The sequence below is a fragment of the Metopolophium dirhodum genome, chromosome 3 (genome assembly GCF_019925205.1).
Source record: "Metopolophium dirhodum isolate CAU chromosome 3, ASM1992520v1, whole genome shotgun sequence".
Taxonomy (NCBI): Eukaryota; Metazoa; Arthropoda; class Insecta; order Hemiptera; family Aphididae; genus Metopolophium; species Metopolophium dirhodum.
The window spans coordinates 41060106-41075332 of record NC_083562.1 but is presented as its reverse complement, the minus strand read 5'-3'; the positions used below and the strand labels follow the sequence as shown (position 1 = coordinate 41075332).

At 31.8% G+C, this 15227-nt stretch overlaps 1 protein-coding gene across 1 annotated transcript; it reads left to right on the top strand.

The window, feature by feature from the left end:
- Positions 1-1120: 1120 nt before the first annotated feature.
- On the top strand, positions 1121-14672 carry LOC132941864 (facilitated trehalose transporter Tret1-like). Its single transcript, XM_061010080.1, has 8 exons — positions 1121-1405; positions 1496-1553; positions 1686-1749; positions 5846-6214; positions 7904-8157; positions 8840-9055; positions 9999-10253; positions 12322-14672. Exons 2-8 carry the CDS (start codon positions 1518-1520, stop codon positions 12613-12615), a joined length of 1488 nt encoding a protein of 495 aa, XP_060866063.1. The 5' UTR covers positions 1121-1405; positions 1496-1517; the 3' UTR covers positions 12616-14672.
- The last annotated feature ends 555 nt before the right edge of the window (positions 14673-15227 follow it).

Here is a 15227-nt window from a genome sequence, read left to right as displayed (position 1 = left end):
CGATAAACGCCATAAACCTGTGTATTTTAGTACAGAATGTATTGAGTTCGAATCACGGTTTCGGTGGACCAATTTTTGCATTTTTTGATACTTTAGAGTTAAATTATACACTTACGTAGGCACCATGTGGGGTCCACGATCTACCACAGGTAATATACTGCTTGCATAATTACAAAAACCTAGCAACGCATTGCTGTGTCAGCTAGTAAATATTATTATAGTGATTGGTAGTTAGGGTAGTATTCGGACTTACATTTGAATATTTCAATAATTATTAACTAATAATAAGACTAGTGCCTTTATATTTTTTTTTATTGTCTATAATATAGTATTTTCTACATCAAATACGAGTCTGGTAGTGGTCCGCTAACTATTAATTTTCCCAAGCACTACGTGACCGGTCCGAAATCTTAATCCGTCTGTTACCATTAATCAATATGCCATTATATGGTTAGGTTATATAGTATTAAAAATACCATAAATATATGCTCTGGGTCGGCCAATACAATAAGAATATTGTACGCATCCATATATATGTATTATGTATTCATTTATAGAAAGATAATATCAATCATCCCCGAAAACCAATTGTTTAACTGTTTTTGAATATTGTTATTACGAACGACAAAGCGGTAATATTATCTCGGGTTCCGTTTTATGAATCCCATTCATATTTATTCGACAATTTTTTTGAAATCTTATAAAATTCGTTAATCACGTTAAAATAAAAGTTTTTATTACGTAGTAGATGTAGTCAATGACTTTAATTTAGGGACATACGGACTGTAGCAGACGGAGAAAAATACGTCTGTGTAATATTTTATAGAACTAGGTTTTGACAGATGACAGAAACTCACGATATTTTATATTTTATATCGTAAGGACTGAGTTTGGATTCGCTCATTTAGGCCAAGCGCATTATTATAATGACAAAAACGTACAAAAAAAAAAAACGTTTTACAGACCCATTGTAAATTAACACTTATTCATTGAACGCTGTGGATAAATGCGCGGTTTTCCATTGATACGTGTTGTATCATTATAAACGTGTGTGCAGGCGTAAAGTTCGAGGCAACTTGTGTTCTTAAAATATCTATAACGAAACAGTGGGGATACAAAACGCACACCAACTTAATAATAATGTGTCTTCAACGTCCGTCGGTCTCTTGATAAACGCGGTTTATATAGGTATCTGAGACGACATATTTAAGCTTAAGCAATAGGTAGTAAGACCGTGCAATAATACGTGGTATAGACAGACACAATAATATGATGGCGACCGCGTCAAGATATTATATTATTATTTTGTAAAATTCGTAAGCCTGGACAAAATATTATTGTATTTAACAATTTTCTACGTCCATACATTGCGATAGGTATAGGCGCGTTCAGTACCTACCTATAGGTACTGATTGTTTAATTGTATATTATAATATGTGCCTACTTGCATGTGCAGCTTAATGTAAAATATAATATCATCCGTTTTCGTTAAAAGGGCAACTGTATCGATCGTTGAAATGGCCTTGCCGGATCGTCACGAGAAATCGAAAATCGTAAGTCGATCGGTATAACAGTCGTTTTATAATTTTTAAACGGGCATTTCCGGTTTTTGTTCAACTATATTGTAATTTTACCCATCAATTCGGATGAGTAAAGTGAACGTCGCTATTTATTTATTTTTTTAGTTCACGCTGATATACAACTTATCGGGAGGTGCTATCAATTCTCAAGTCATCATAACGGTGATTGGTGAGTATTATCTAACTTTTGTTTCGTATTGAATGTAATAATTCATATTTTATATTATTATTTTTATTTATACACCTCAACTGCTTCGGTTATTGGCGTTTCTAAAGATACATTAAATGTACATTATATTAAAGTCGTATAACAATTATTTTAAATATGATGCATGAATGTGTTTAATTTAATTTAGTTACATGTGATACAAAACTATGTGTATTATATTTTCTGGAGCAGTTCGTCTCTTTGAAGAATTGATAAAGAATCGATGTTATCTCTGGGTAGAGTGCTGGTATTTCTGATTTCACATAAATTGTAAGGGAGAATCACTACATTCCTGGAGTCCTAGTTTCGTCTAGAAGTATTCTGTTGGACGATTTCATATTATGTTTTTACCTATATTACATAATGTGTAAACCTCTTTTTTTTTAGTTACAACTTTACAAGATTACGATAAATTAAAAATTATTATTTAGTTTAATTAATAATTATATTTTTATAAGATTTTAAAACTCGTATCATTGAAATTAATCTGTTGGTTTTAATGACAATCCGTTCGTAAAGCATCAACTTACAAATTTATATTATATAGTGTTGATACATTAACCGATTTAATGCTATTCGAGTAGGTATTATACGAGTATTACGTAATGTCTATGTTACGGTAGTGACTATAAAAGAGCATGATGATATTCGTTAGATTTTCTTAAACGTTCTCTTTCTATTCTTACCGATATGGACATATTTATTATACTCTACCTTGCATAGCTCAGTATGATTGGTGACTAGTGTTTTATTTTTAATTAAAAACTTAATAAATAAATTAACATTTGTCTGATAATTTTAATCTCAGAATAGTATTCAAAAAAGATTCATGTATTGAAATTAGAAAGGTGTGAAGTAAGGGTCACTGTAGTGCGTCTTTAGACTTATGATGAAAAGGTGATTAATTTATAAAACTAATATTAGTTGACTAATTAATTTATCAACATTCTTTATTTATGCCAATAAAAAGACAGAATTAAAAAAAAATAGAATACGTATAATGCAAACATTCTTTAGTTTAAATTTGCTACCTACTCAAAATATTTTAGTACTAGAAGAACCTGCTGATTTTAATAACAGTTTTAATTTTAAAAAAGTTGATAAAGGTACTTAAAGTGATTAGGTACTCACTATTACTAAAGTGCTTCTATATTTATTTAGTTTTTTCTTATTACAGTGACTTTTCCTTTTTAATTATAATATATTGATACACTTGAAGGTTTCATTAGTATAGTTATATCGATACCTAAATAATGAACTCCAAGTTCCACGAACTTTATCTATAGGCACGGACGTAAATAAAAATAAAATGGTTTTTTATAATTTTATTATTATTATAATGTTCATACAGCAATATAAAATAGCCACACTTAAACGAGCGATATTAATTTGAATTTTTATTATTTTACGTTATCAGTAGCTTTTATAATAGTACTATAGCTATTGTATAGACTGTATAGGTACTATTTTATAGGCAGTGGTCAAGTATCACGTCATTTGACGGATATTATTATTAACTCGTTTTATATTATACTCTCCCTTTGGACTTGACGTTACACAGTTCGTCAACCGATGGTTTGAGTACATCAGCCATAATATGTATAGATATCAAATAATTTTATGTAATCGATATAATATATTATCATTATTATCACTCAACCGTCATCTCTATATGATATTATATTGGCTATCAGACTTCACTAGCGAAAGAGTGAACGACCATAATATAATATGAAACGAGTAACACGATAAACGTATTATAATAATATTATGTATTTCGCTCGTTCCGGTTAGCCTTGCAGTTTTATAATATATTATATTATTTTGTACTTTGACAACGCTTTTCGGGATTCGTCACGCCGGTCATTAGTCGTTGGTGCGGTTGATAATGATTAGAGACATATTATATATTATTATCATTGCTTATTAATATTCAAGTCGGAGTCGCCCAAGTACCTATTTACCGCTATACGGTTTTCGCAAAACTAAAACTAACCGAAAAAGAATTACTAATAATCCAATGTGGCAATGTGTGATACGAGCAATTAATAATATAATATGATTATCCATATTATTATAATTAAGTATGACGTGTATGGTATTGTTTTGTTCGGCCAAAACGGTTTTGTCGGACGGATTAAATCCCGATTACGAACTATAATAAGCATAATTTGTATAATAATATGTTATCGTTTTCATGACCCTGTCGGATTTCTTACTTTTTTTTTAAAAGAAGAATGTCTTAAAAATGTAATTTAATTTAGTTCTTTAATTCGTTAGCGCCGTTATAGTTTGACAGTGTACTATATCTGAGGTGTCCAACAAATTTCTCGGAATTTCGGCACAACCACGTCACATTATAATGTATATTATACAATAACATAATATAATTATTGATCTGTTTAAATTACGATTCAATTTTAATTCGTGCGTTGGCCAAGTCAACCGTTATCTTATAATATTCTTCTCACCGGCTCTTATAATATCATGATCTGTACGAATAATCTTGTGATTCTATATAAACAATATTTAAAAATAATAACATATTAGTTGTCCAAACGTTCAATTCATAATAATTATAATATTATTATTTATTACCGTTGTACTTATATTGTATTTACTACCCCTATCTAGGACGATTGCAGACAATTCTTTATTATGTTGTAATTATTGTTAAAAATATATAAATTTAAAAAGCTGTTAGACGTTTATTATGTAAAAAACAAATATAAATAATATATTTTTTGAGAATTAACGATGGTACGCTCAGCATTAGTTGTGTCGACAATTTCTGTGTAGGTATATGATCCATATATTTAGGAGATTTGGGAACCGTAATAATAATTTGAAAGTTTTTCGCACAACCACTTTTATGGTCCTCTAACAGTTTTGTATAGGCAATTTTATTATGCCGGAGTGTATATATATATCGCGTTATTACCGGCAAATTGCGATTATATAGTTTTTCATCTACGAAATTGGCTTTATCGTTGTCTGTTCGGCAAAAACTTGCACCGTTAATTACATAGCAAACTGGGTAGTATCGTCTACATTTGATAACAAACAACATTTGCTGGGTAAACGTCGTAATGTCGTATTAACGTTACGTCCAACGGGAAAATGGCGAGAGTATACCAAAGATAAAATACATTATTTCGTTTGCATTTTCCGTACGAAAACATTATGACAACAGTTCAAAATAAAGACCCACAGGAACACTGAAGAAGAAAAACTGAATGAGAATTTCACGATGTGGAAAAATATTTAATCACTTTTGTAAATTAAAAATAGTTATATAATATTATGTAATGTGTTATGACTCATGGCCGCAATTACGTGGTTTTCAGATACAATTTCATACCTCGATTTTAAGAAATACGTTTTATCTTTGTGTATCAGTGTCCGGAGATAAATTAATATAATATTTATTTAAACTGCCGTATGAAACTAAATATTATTTTAAATCTACAGTTATGCGTATGACGTAGGTAGACGCTTTAATTAAAAATTATAATTAATGTGTATTGTGATAATTCACCGTGTTGCCTGTACTTATTAAAAATACGATAACTGCAGATGTATTCACATTGTATAATACTGTTGGGTTAGGAAATAAATATTTTTCATGAAATCTCGAAAACACAAGCAAATCCGATAACTGGACCACCGATTTATGGTTTTCAAAACATACTGCAATTGAGTCGTTGTCTATTTTATGCAATTTTTACCATTATCCTTAAACCAATTATACAAAATACAATGCAATCTCTGTCTCTCACATAAGAGTGGACGTTTGGCCTATGCCAAACATATTTCTACAAATAGGGGTGTTGAATAAAAATTCGTATAAGTCAATCGACCTATTCGTTTTTCGAAAGCCGTAAATCTATACGTTGGTAGATATACTATACCTACCTGATACAACTGAGGTGGAAGTATAATACTACCGTGGTTCCCACCTCAATTGCAATAACCGCGCAAGAACAAAAAATAAAAAAAATACTACCTATCTTCGTCATTGTCATCCTCGGGATTAAATCACAAGGCACCATTTCAGCGGCACTGGGAGCAATAGCCACCGGTACCATACTCGGGTGGTCGTCACCGGCCCAGAGCATGTTCGACGCCGACGAGTCGCTGTTGCCGTTCGTGGTCACCGGAAAGGACACGCAGACATTCAGCTCTGTGTTCGGTATCGGCGCGGCCCTGGGAGCGCTTCCGGCAGGATACGTGTCCAGGATATTCGGCCGGCCGGCCAGCATGATGCTGTTCGAAGGGTTCCTGTTGGTTGGCTGGGCCATGCTGGTGTTGCCCACTTCCGTTTGGATGCTGTCCGCCGGCCGGATGATGCAGGGCATCGGGGTGGGAGCCCTGTGTGCCGTCATACCATCGTACATCGGCGAGATAGCCGAGCCTCGGATGAGAGGTGCGTTGCATTTTATTTTCAAGACACGATTTTTGATTCGACGTTTGTGTTTAAGTTGACTATACCTATTATGGATTAAACACCAGCAATCACATATCCGGGCATAATAGGAAAATGGGAAATACGGAACTGATTCCTGCAGGATCAAAATTACTTATCATCTGTTGACTGTTAAAATAAATTTGTTTCCCAAATTCCCAAATTCAAAAAATTGGTAGGTACCCACATATTATGAAGATATATTATGTCTGTGATTTTTGACCAACAATTTTAGTAGAATTTTCATCTACTTCAAATCTATTCAAGAACGAACTACATACTGTTGTAAATCGTTTGAAAAATACTTAATTCAAAATTCAATTCTGACAACCCAAAATTATTTTAATTTTTTGAAAAAGATATCCAATGTGAAATAATATACATATCCAAAATAAAAAAAAACTTAAATTAAAAATTAAAACATCTAAAAAGGAAAAGTTAATTCACAGACTATATGGAAATATTTTCATACAGTCTGTGGTTAATTAATGAACAAAATAAATGATAAACTGAATGACTGTCAAATGTTAAGAGTTAACAATTCGTAAAACTGTATGTTGTAAAATGTAAACCACATTCATTTTTTTATTATAATTATTATAGTTAACTTCAACTTATTTGATATTGCGGGTGGTTAGAGTGTTTTATTATTAGTTGAAAAATACATAGGTATATAGCTTATTGCTTACCTATACTATTGTATATATTATATAATATAGGCCGATATATAGCTTGACAATAGAGTCGTAAAACGTATAAGAGTGACACGCACTAAACCTATGATGGGCTTACACTCGTACGATTTAAAGTCTAAACTAATGACTTGCTCCTCACCAAATACGTTTGGATCAGCATTGTTAACTTGTATAAGATACGATGGTATACTCTCACTTAATGTCTGTCTCTTCCAAATAAAGAATTACTTTCACCAAAGCTCATTGGATCGGCACTGTTCCTTTGATAGAAGGTCAGATCATAAATAATGGGCTCAAATAAAACTCGAACACAATTTTTGGTTGGAAACACTTTTATTGATATAAGTATAAAAACAATCATAAAACAAAACAACAACAGGCGTGTTATATAGTACAATTTTGATATCATCTCAGCACGTATTTCCTCGCTGGCCTAACCCTATTTTAATTACTTTCTCGCTAAAATATATTTTTACATATTATATATATTATAATTTAAAATTTACGACAGTCATTTTTGTGGGTTTATTAAAAATAATTTTTACAGTTTTATAGAGCTACAAAATCCGAACTCTAGTGATAATCATACATAGGATATTTTCTAATTTCTAGACAATATAGACACTCTCAATTCTGTATAAAACGGGAAAGAGACTGGTGTCGGTTGAATATACGGTAATTGTTTAACTATAGTCGAAAAGGGTTAATTTTAACATGGTTGTATTATTCAAGTTCATCGAAACCAAGTCGTATGTTACCAGTAGAACCCCCGGGAAATAAATCGTATGTAGCTACCTAAATCTATACCTTATAGACTACCCGGGAACCAATTCAGTAATAATTAAGAATTGACTTGTAGGCGTCCATTGAAATTTAAAATATTATTTTGTACAGGTACCTACCTACCTACCTACCTGTTAATATAATTGCATCATTTAAAAATATGTATCGGTAGGTCGTCTGGGAACAATATTCCAATTATTCATAGTCATCGGCATACTGTATTCGTACACGTCGGGTGCATTCATGAAGTACGTGCCATTTTGCGTCGCCTGCGCCTTTTGGGTGATTTTACATTTTATCGGTGTCCTGTGCATACCTGAATCGCCGTACCATCTGATGAACATCAACGATCCCGACGGGGCGGCTGTTTCGCTGCAGATACTTCGAGACTCATCGGACACGACCGAAGAATTGGCATCAATCAAGGTAAGACTGACGTCTACAATCTGCATGTATAATAATTAATAATTATATAGTCTTCATATAATATAATAATATAATATATAAAACAAAGTGTCTTTTATTTTTGGGATAATCTCGGAAACTATACCGAACGGATTCGAATACGTGGTTATTTTAAACGTAATCTGCACAATACTTATCAGGTTTTATGAACCAATTCCTGTACCTACACGGAATAATAAGTGGTAAGATAGGAATACACCAGCGTCACCATATGTCCAGTAAAATAAAACGAATACAAATTAGAAAAAAAATAGTAAAACGTTCTCCCATACGAAGTGAATCGTCAGAATTGTATATAAACTTCAATATTTTCAGCTAATTTAAAATAAATGATTATTAAAATCTATAAAAAAAATAATATGATTTTCCAATGTGAACTGAGGAAGGTACACTAAAACCAAGATACAACCAACAACGCCATATGTTAGTTAATTTGTTCTCAGGCAAAGTTGGATTGTACAGCTATAATATATAATATATTATGGTATTAAAAGGTGTATAGTATATGCATATTGTACATATATATATATGGAGTTTGTATCGATCGGAGGCCAATCGAAATAAATTCGGGATGTAAAAAATTTGTAATACAGGTACTGAATTTTGAAATATTTATAGTAACCCGAATCAATTTTTTTTCCAGTTGTTTGTCGAAAAGCAACAATTGCAAAGTTATACGGTGTCGGAAGTGCTGTCAGACAAGGTGAATCGCAAGGCCCTGATGATAAGTATTGGGTGCATGTTTTTCCAACAAATGAGTGGTATAAACGTGGTGATATTCTACATGACAGATATATTCAAATCGACCGGCAGCAACATGAGTCCGAACACGTGCACCATAATCGTCGGTGTAGTACAGGTAATAATAAGGTGATGACGATTGAGTCACATGTAGAACTTCGCTGAACTGTAGGAACTTGAAAACGGAAGAATAAAATGAATACTGCAGCATTACGATTGCGGCGTGATTAATACAAATAATTTTCTAGCAACCCAAATGAATGTATAAGAATAATAGTAATATGCAAATTTCATCAAGTTTCTATAGATTTATCTATCACCATTATAATATATCGGTCATGAATCAGGAAATAGCTGTCCGCGTAATAACGTACATTTCCCCACCACATACGAATTTGAAAAATTATTTTGGTTGAATATTTAGCATGCAATTACTGTAAATGGGCGTAACGTATTATTAAAATGTACACCCAAAGATCCGATCGCGTTCCATGTTATTGCCATTTCCCCAATCCCCCCTAACGTGTCGAAAAAACTCATTTTTGTAAATTCACGCTAATTGCATGCTAATTATCGGGTGAAAAATATAAAAAAAAACCCATAAAATTAAAAACTTGGATGAGCCCCGGAGGTTGTAGAAACGTTTCATTTTCAATATCTGTAAAATAATCAAACGTACGTCAATACCGTACATAAATAATAAAGTAAGCTAATAGTATAGCCATCCATGAGTTATTGAGTATATAACACTGAAGAAGACTTAGTGTCTAAAATAAGTAATAATGTTATAAGACCTAACGTTACATTCGCCAGCTCGTGGAGGATAGCTTCGTAAGAGGAAGTATGTTTATATTATAGCGCTTTAGGTTATAATATGCATACAATTATACTGTTCTATATATGGTAAAATCTACAATATTTTCCGATTTTCAAAAATAATTATAACAAAACTTAGGAAAATCAAGACATTAAAATGATAACACTATTTTACTATTTAACTCGCAATCATTATTTCAGGACCGATTATTATTATTTAATTTTTGTTTTTTTGTTTTATATAGCTTCTCATGACGGTCGTGTCTTTTGCGATAATTGACAAAAGTGGCCGAAAGGCGTTACTCGTGCTGTCGGGGTTGCTGATGGCAAACTGTTACATGGGCTTGGGTGGATTTTTTTTGATAAAAACTCATTATCTAGAACTGGCTTCGAAACTCAACTGGTTACCCTTAGTGTGCATCGCTGTGTACATATCGGCGTTTTCCATCGGTTACGGTCCCGTGCCTTGGATACTGATGGGCGAAATATATTCGTCGGAGGTTAGTAACGCGCGCTGCAGCAGGAACTTCTCAAAGTCGAATTCACATAATATTCTTCGTATACGCCTCATTGAGCGTCGCATTATAATAATAATAATAATAATATTATTATATTAAATTGTTGTGCAATACGGACAGCGGCCACGCTTTGGATTAGCGCGTATGTTTCTCGTCGCACTACAAAATTATATGTTTATTTTATTTTTCGTATGTGCGTTACGACAAGGGACATGATCGCGTGTATATATATATATAAATACAAGGAGTAAAACGATATTTAATATGCTACCTAATATGCAGTGGTCTATATATAATTTGTTAGGTAGTATAGGTAGTATACGAGTATAATATAATATAATAGACTTTATTCGACATCGAAACGCGTAAAAACTTTACGACGACTATTACACGAGCGTCGAGCGCCGCTGACGGGTTCGAAATGAAAAAATTGCGGATGTTCTTACATAGTGTACCTACATTATATTTTATATATAGGTACACGTTTATACAATCATAATAATAATAATAATAATAATAATTACAAAGTTAACCGCATACTTACTAATATATATATACGCGTACGACGCATTCGTATATGAAGGTAATTGGACCGGAGATAAAATAACAAAGTAACAGAGTAAACGGCTGCTAGTTATAACTATATATTGGTGTGCGCCATTACAATATATTTTGTCGTGGGACCGGCTGCGGAGTACCAATAAACGTTTCGCAGCAACGCCAATTCGGCCTCGGCGCAATACAATGGAATAAAACTCACTCACCCCCGACAAAACACATAAACAAATTTATGCGTCAGACTTACGACGATGTGCAGAACACGCGCATACCAATTTACCATACATAATTATAATAGTTTTGTATTGTACAGCTCCGTGACGACGTTTAATTATATTTTAACCGCGTTCAAGTGGGCACGTAAAGGGTTTGTCGTCGGAAAGATGGTACCTACTTGTGACAATAATATTAGTCCAAACCCATGACAAATTTCATCTAATTTTTCGTATTCAAATGTTTTTGACTAGATATTTTTGTTTTACGGCTTGTTATAATTTACATTAATAATGGCATGCTGAGTCAAAGAGTTCAATATTTTAAGAATGGAATTAGACAATATTATAGTATAGGACCAATAGAGGCCCAATATGCGAGATTCGTGTGACCTAATATTATTATTAGTATACAGCTTACCATGGTTAAAAAAAGATATAAAGATACTACAGTAATATTATTGGTAAGCTGCAATAGATCTGTCGCACCCAGGTTTCAAAAAGTTGACTCACACAGTTGGTTTGTATTAACTATTAGTACTATGTTGACTCGCGTGATAATTTTAAGTTATATAATTATTAACATTTATATAGGTACCTAATAATTTAATATTTTTTGCATTTTTATCACGAATAGGGTTAAATATAATAATTATTGAACTGCATATTGTTCTAATAATGTAAAAACAATAAAAAAAAACAACCACTTTTAATTATATAAATTAATCTTTTATCACGAGTCTAGTATTCTACGCAAAAAACTAACGAACCGAGTTAACTGTGAAGTTTTATATTTATGTTTGTATGCATTATATGTTAATGTTTAAATAACTATAAAATGTTTCTGTAATAGAAACAACTTCGGACTTGCGTGTAATAATACCATGTTAATATAATAAAGTAAAACGAAATAGCAAAACCTTTTTTCCTTCAAAAACCCTTATTATTTTCCACCAAAATATATTTTTGTGTTGTAAATTTCGGGTACGATTTCATAAGACTTACGTCTCTACCATAATTAAATAATATTATAAGCGGTCATTTTATTTGTGTACGTTCACCATTATTTATTTACCTTATGATGATTTATAATTCTAAAATAATCGGTTAATTTATTCGTACATGCCTAATCATATTTATGAATCTATTAAATTGGCCAATTTGTGGTGACTGACATGTGATCGGTGGATAAGGTTGAGAAGACGTCGTGTTCTTTTGGCAGAGGTGATAATCATAATAATATTGTGCGCTTCTGAAACGATTATTGTCGCGGATTTCAGGTGAAACCGATCGGGACGAGTCTGACCACCTGCACAAACTGGACGCTAGTGTTCGTGGTCACGTACGTGTCTACCGAGCTGACCCGGTGGCTGGGCCAGGCGGGCTGCTTCCTGACATTCAGCGCATTTTGCTTGATGGGCGCTGCGTTCGCTGCGTCCATCGTGCCGGAAACGAAAAACAAGACGTTGGCAGAAATACAGCTGAAACTCGTCGGCAAGTCTAAGGCCATTCCTGTGGCAGTGGATGTTATGGAGGCGACGGAGCAGGTTCAAGCGACCACCACGATTCCATGAATGCCGATTTCTACCCAAGATCTCGACCGACATCTCTCGGACGGGATTTATCGTTACATTTTCAGCCATTATAACAGCGCCGTGTCCAAGACCCATTCCCGTCCCCATGGCCCGTAATTACAATAATAATGTGTACGTTTTTTCGTGCACAACCCATTGAAATTTAAACTTTATATATCATATAATATGTATCAATTGTAGGCCAGCACTCTTCACATATACCTACCATTGTTTTATTGCACGATAAATCAAAACGCTTAACCAGATACAGAGCTATTCAACAAACATTTCATTATTTATTAACGAACTTATTCAAATTCCGATTCTTGGATTTTTTTAAGTATTTTTGACTTTATTTTAAAATATTTAAATTTTGTGTACCATTTAAGGAGTGTCCTGCGGGGACACCAATTTTTTATTCACAAATAGAGTCACCCATGTTTTCTGTTAATTATTGTAGATGATTTTTTTGAAAATGTTCATTTATCCAAATCAAATTTTGACCGAAAAGTTTTGGAGTTATTTAAGTCTGTGTAATAAGGATAAGTCCATGATAATAGGTTCGGAATATATGAGACCTATGGTCCTATGATGATTTACATATCGTAGTTATTATTAAATATCTATCGATTAAATATTTAATCAAAATTTTATATTTTATAAAAATGTCCGAGTATACATAATAAGTACCAGATTAATTATTAGGTACATTTATTTTATAGTATTTGTTAAAGATACATAAACATTTTCAGAAAAAAAATCATCTGCCTAATAATTTACAATAAAAATAGTTGGTTTGTATTTGAAAATATATTGAAGTATACTTATACTTAAAAATTCAAAAAATAATAGTTAGAATAAATCCATTATTAAAAGAAAATTGTAGGGTAACATGCTTGGTGAATCACCCTGTATAGAAACATGTATGATATAAAACATGTTCTCGACTGGAGATAAGAGTTCTTGAGCACACACAAACCCTACGACAAGATATGTTTTGAAATACTCAAATTCGAATTCATTTAATAAACCGTAACAAAAATTGAACCACATTTTCAATTTTTATATATTTTGATTTTTACTACTTAATTTTAATCGAGAGATTTTAGAGTTGTATACTTAATCTTATATACACAGTTTTTTACGGAGATACTTATTGCCGGTGGGTAAGTAAATTTTCAATGTTATTTAAACTGAATATAAATATATGCATAGACAATAGCTGATGAGGTAAAATAAATGTGTAGATTAAGACTTGTCCCTATCCCTAAACGAATCGCGTGACCGTTTATAATGCAGAGCTTGAAAATATAATATTTATTATCACGCCATAAATGTGTATATTTATGGTCGAATATCAACTTTAAGTTTTAATATTATTCATAATAGTTATTACATATTCATATTATATGTACGTTAATTCTGTTTATATTTTATGTGTCTTTTAGTTATATTATTTTATCTATAGGTACTTTATAAGTTTAAAAATGAATGTCAGTAAATATAATGAACACATTGTGTGTATAATGTACATCAATATTGTTTTATAAAAAGTATTGCTATTTTTAAAGCTTTCCTCTGACTTAGTCATCCGAACTTGTTGTTAAAGTTATATAATACAATTTTTTACACTAGGAACAAAATATGTCAATTTATATAATGCAAATAAATAAAGATAGAGATAATAAATCATTAGAGTTATAAGATAACTACAATTATAACGTTGAAGATATAATATATTTCTAAAAGCGCCATTCTATGTCTCTAACTACACCCTTCACTCTGATCTCAAAATACCATTTATCTCTGAACTAGCCGAAACTCACTATAATCGTTTCAATAGTCGCCTAGCCCACCATAAGAATCCCTTAATCTCCGATCTATTATCTGCTTCTATCTCAGGTAACCCAATTAAAAGACTTAAAAGACAGTGGTGTCGCGACCGGCTAGCCCAACTATTAAGTCCTACTCATGTCGTAGTACCTCCGCTGAGAGGCCTCTACAGTCTGTCTAATCTGCATTTTTATTTTTATTTATTTTAACCTATAAACCATCAATTGTTCTAATTGTTCTTTTTTTTTTTTGTAACAGATTAAATAAAAAACAAATGAACAAAAAAAAAATATAATATATTAATAGTATACAAAATAATGAGAAATTAAAGTATTACCTAGACTTTTTTTAACAAATACATATTACATCAGTAATAGGATTAATTATTATAATTCATATAAGGTAAACTTAATATCAAATAAATCATAGGTACCTATGTGGCTATGTGAATACTAGTATATGAAAAAAACATAAATATCAATGTATATACCTAATAATTAATAATATCCATAAAATAAAATGACTTATCCATTAGAAATTCTATATCGTTATTTTCAAACCATTAAAGATGATTTAATACACAGTACCTACACACTACATACTATTGTTAAATGTGTATAGTTATTATAATACAAATACAATAAATTAACTATACAATTTAATTTATTACATATAAATGTATAGTTGTTGTCATTCTCATCTAAAAAGTTGTATACTCAAATACACAGTACAACAATATTATCATATTATGTACTTACCCACATTTTTGTAGTCATACC

Bases quoted from the DNA above. Each gene is read 5' to 3' on its own strand.
- LOC132941864 (XM_061010080.1), top strand. From the start codon at position 1,518: ATGGCCTTGCCGGATCGTCACGAGAAATCGAAAATC. The intron at 1,554-1,685 runs GTAAGTCGATCG...TTATTTTTTTAG, and splicing joins GTCACGAGAAATCGAAAATC to TTCACGCTGATATACAACTT. The intron at 8,158-8,839 runs GTAAGACTGACG...TTTTTTTTCCAG, and splicing joins AAGAATTGGCATCAATCAAG to TTGTTTGTCGAAAAGCAACA.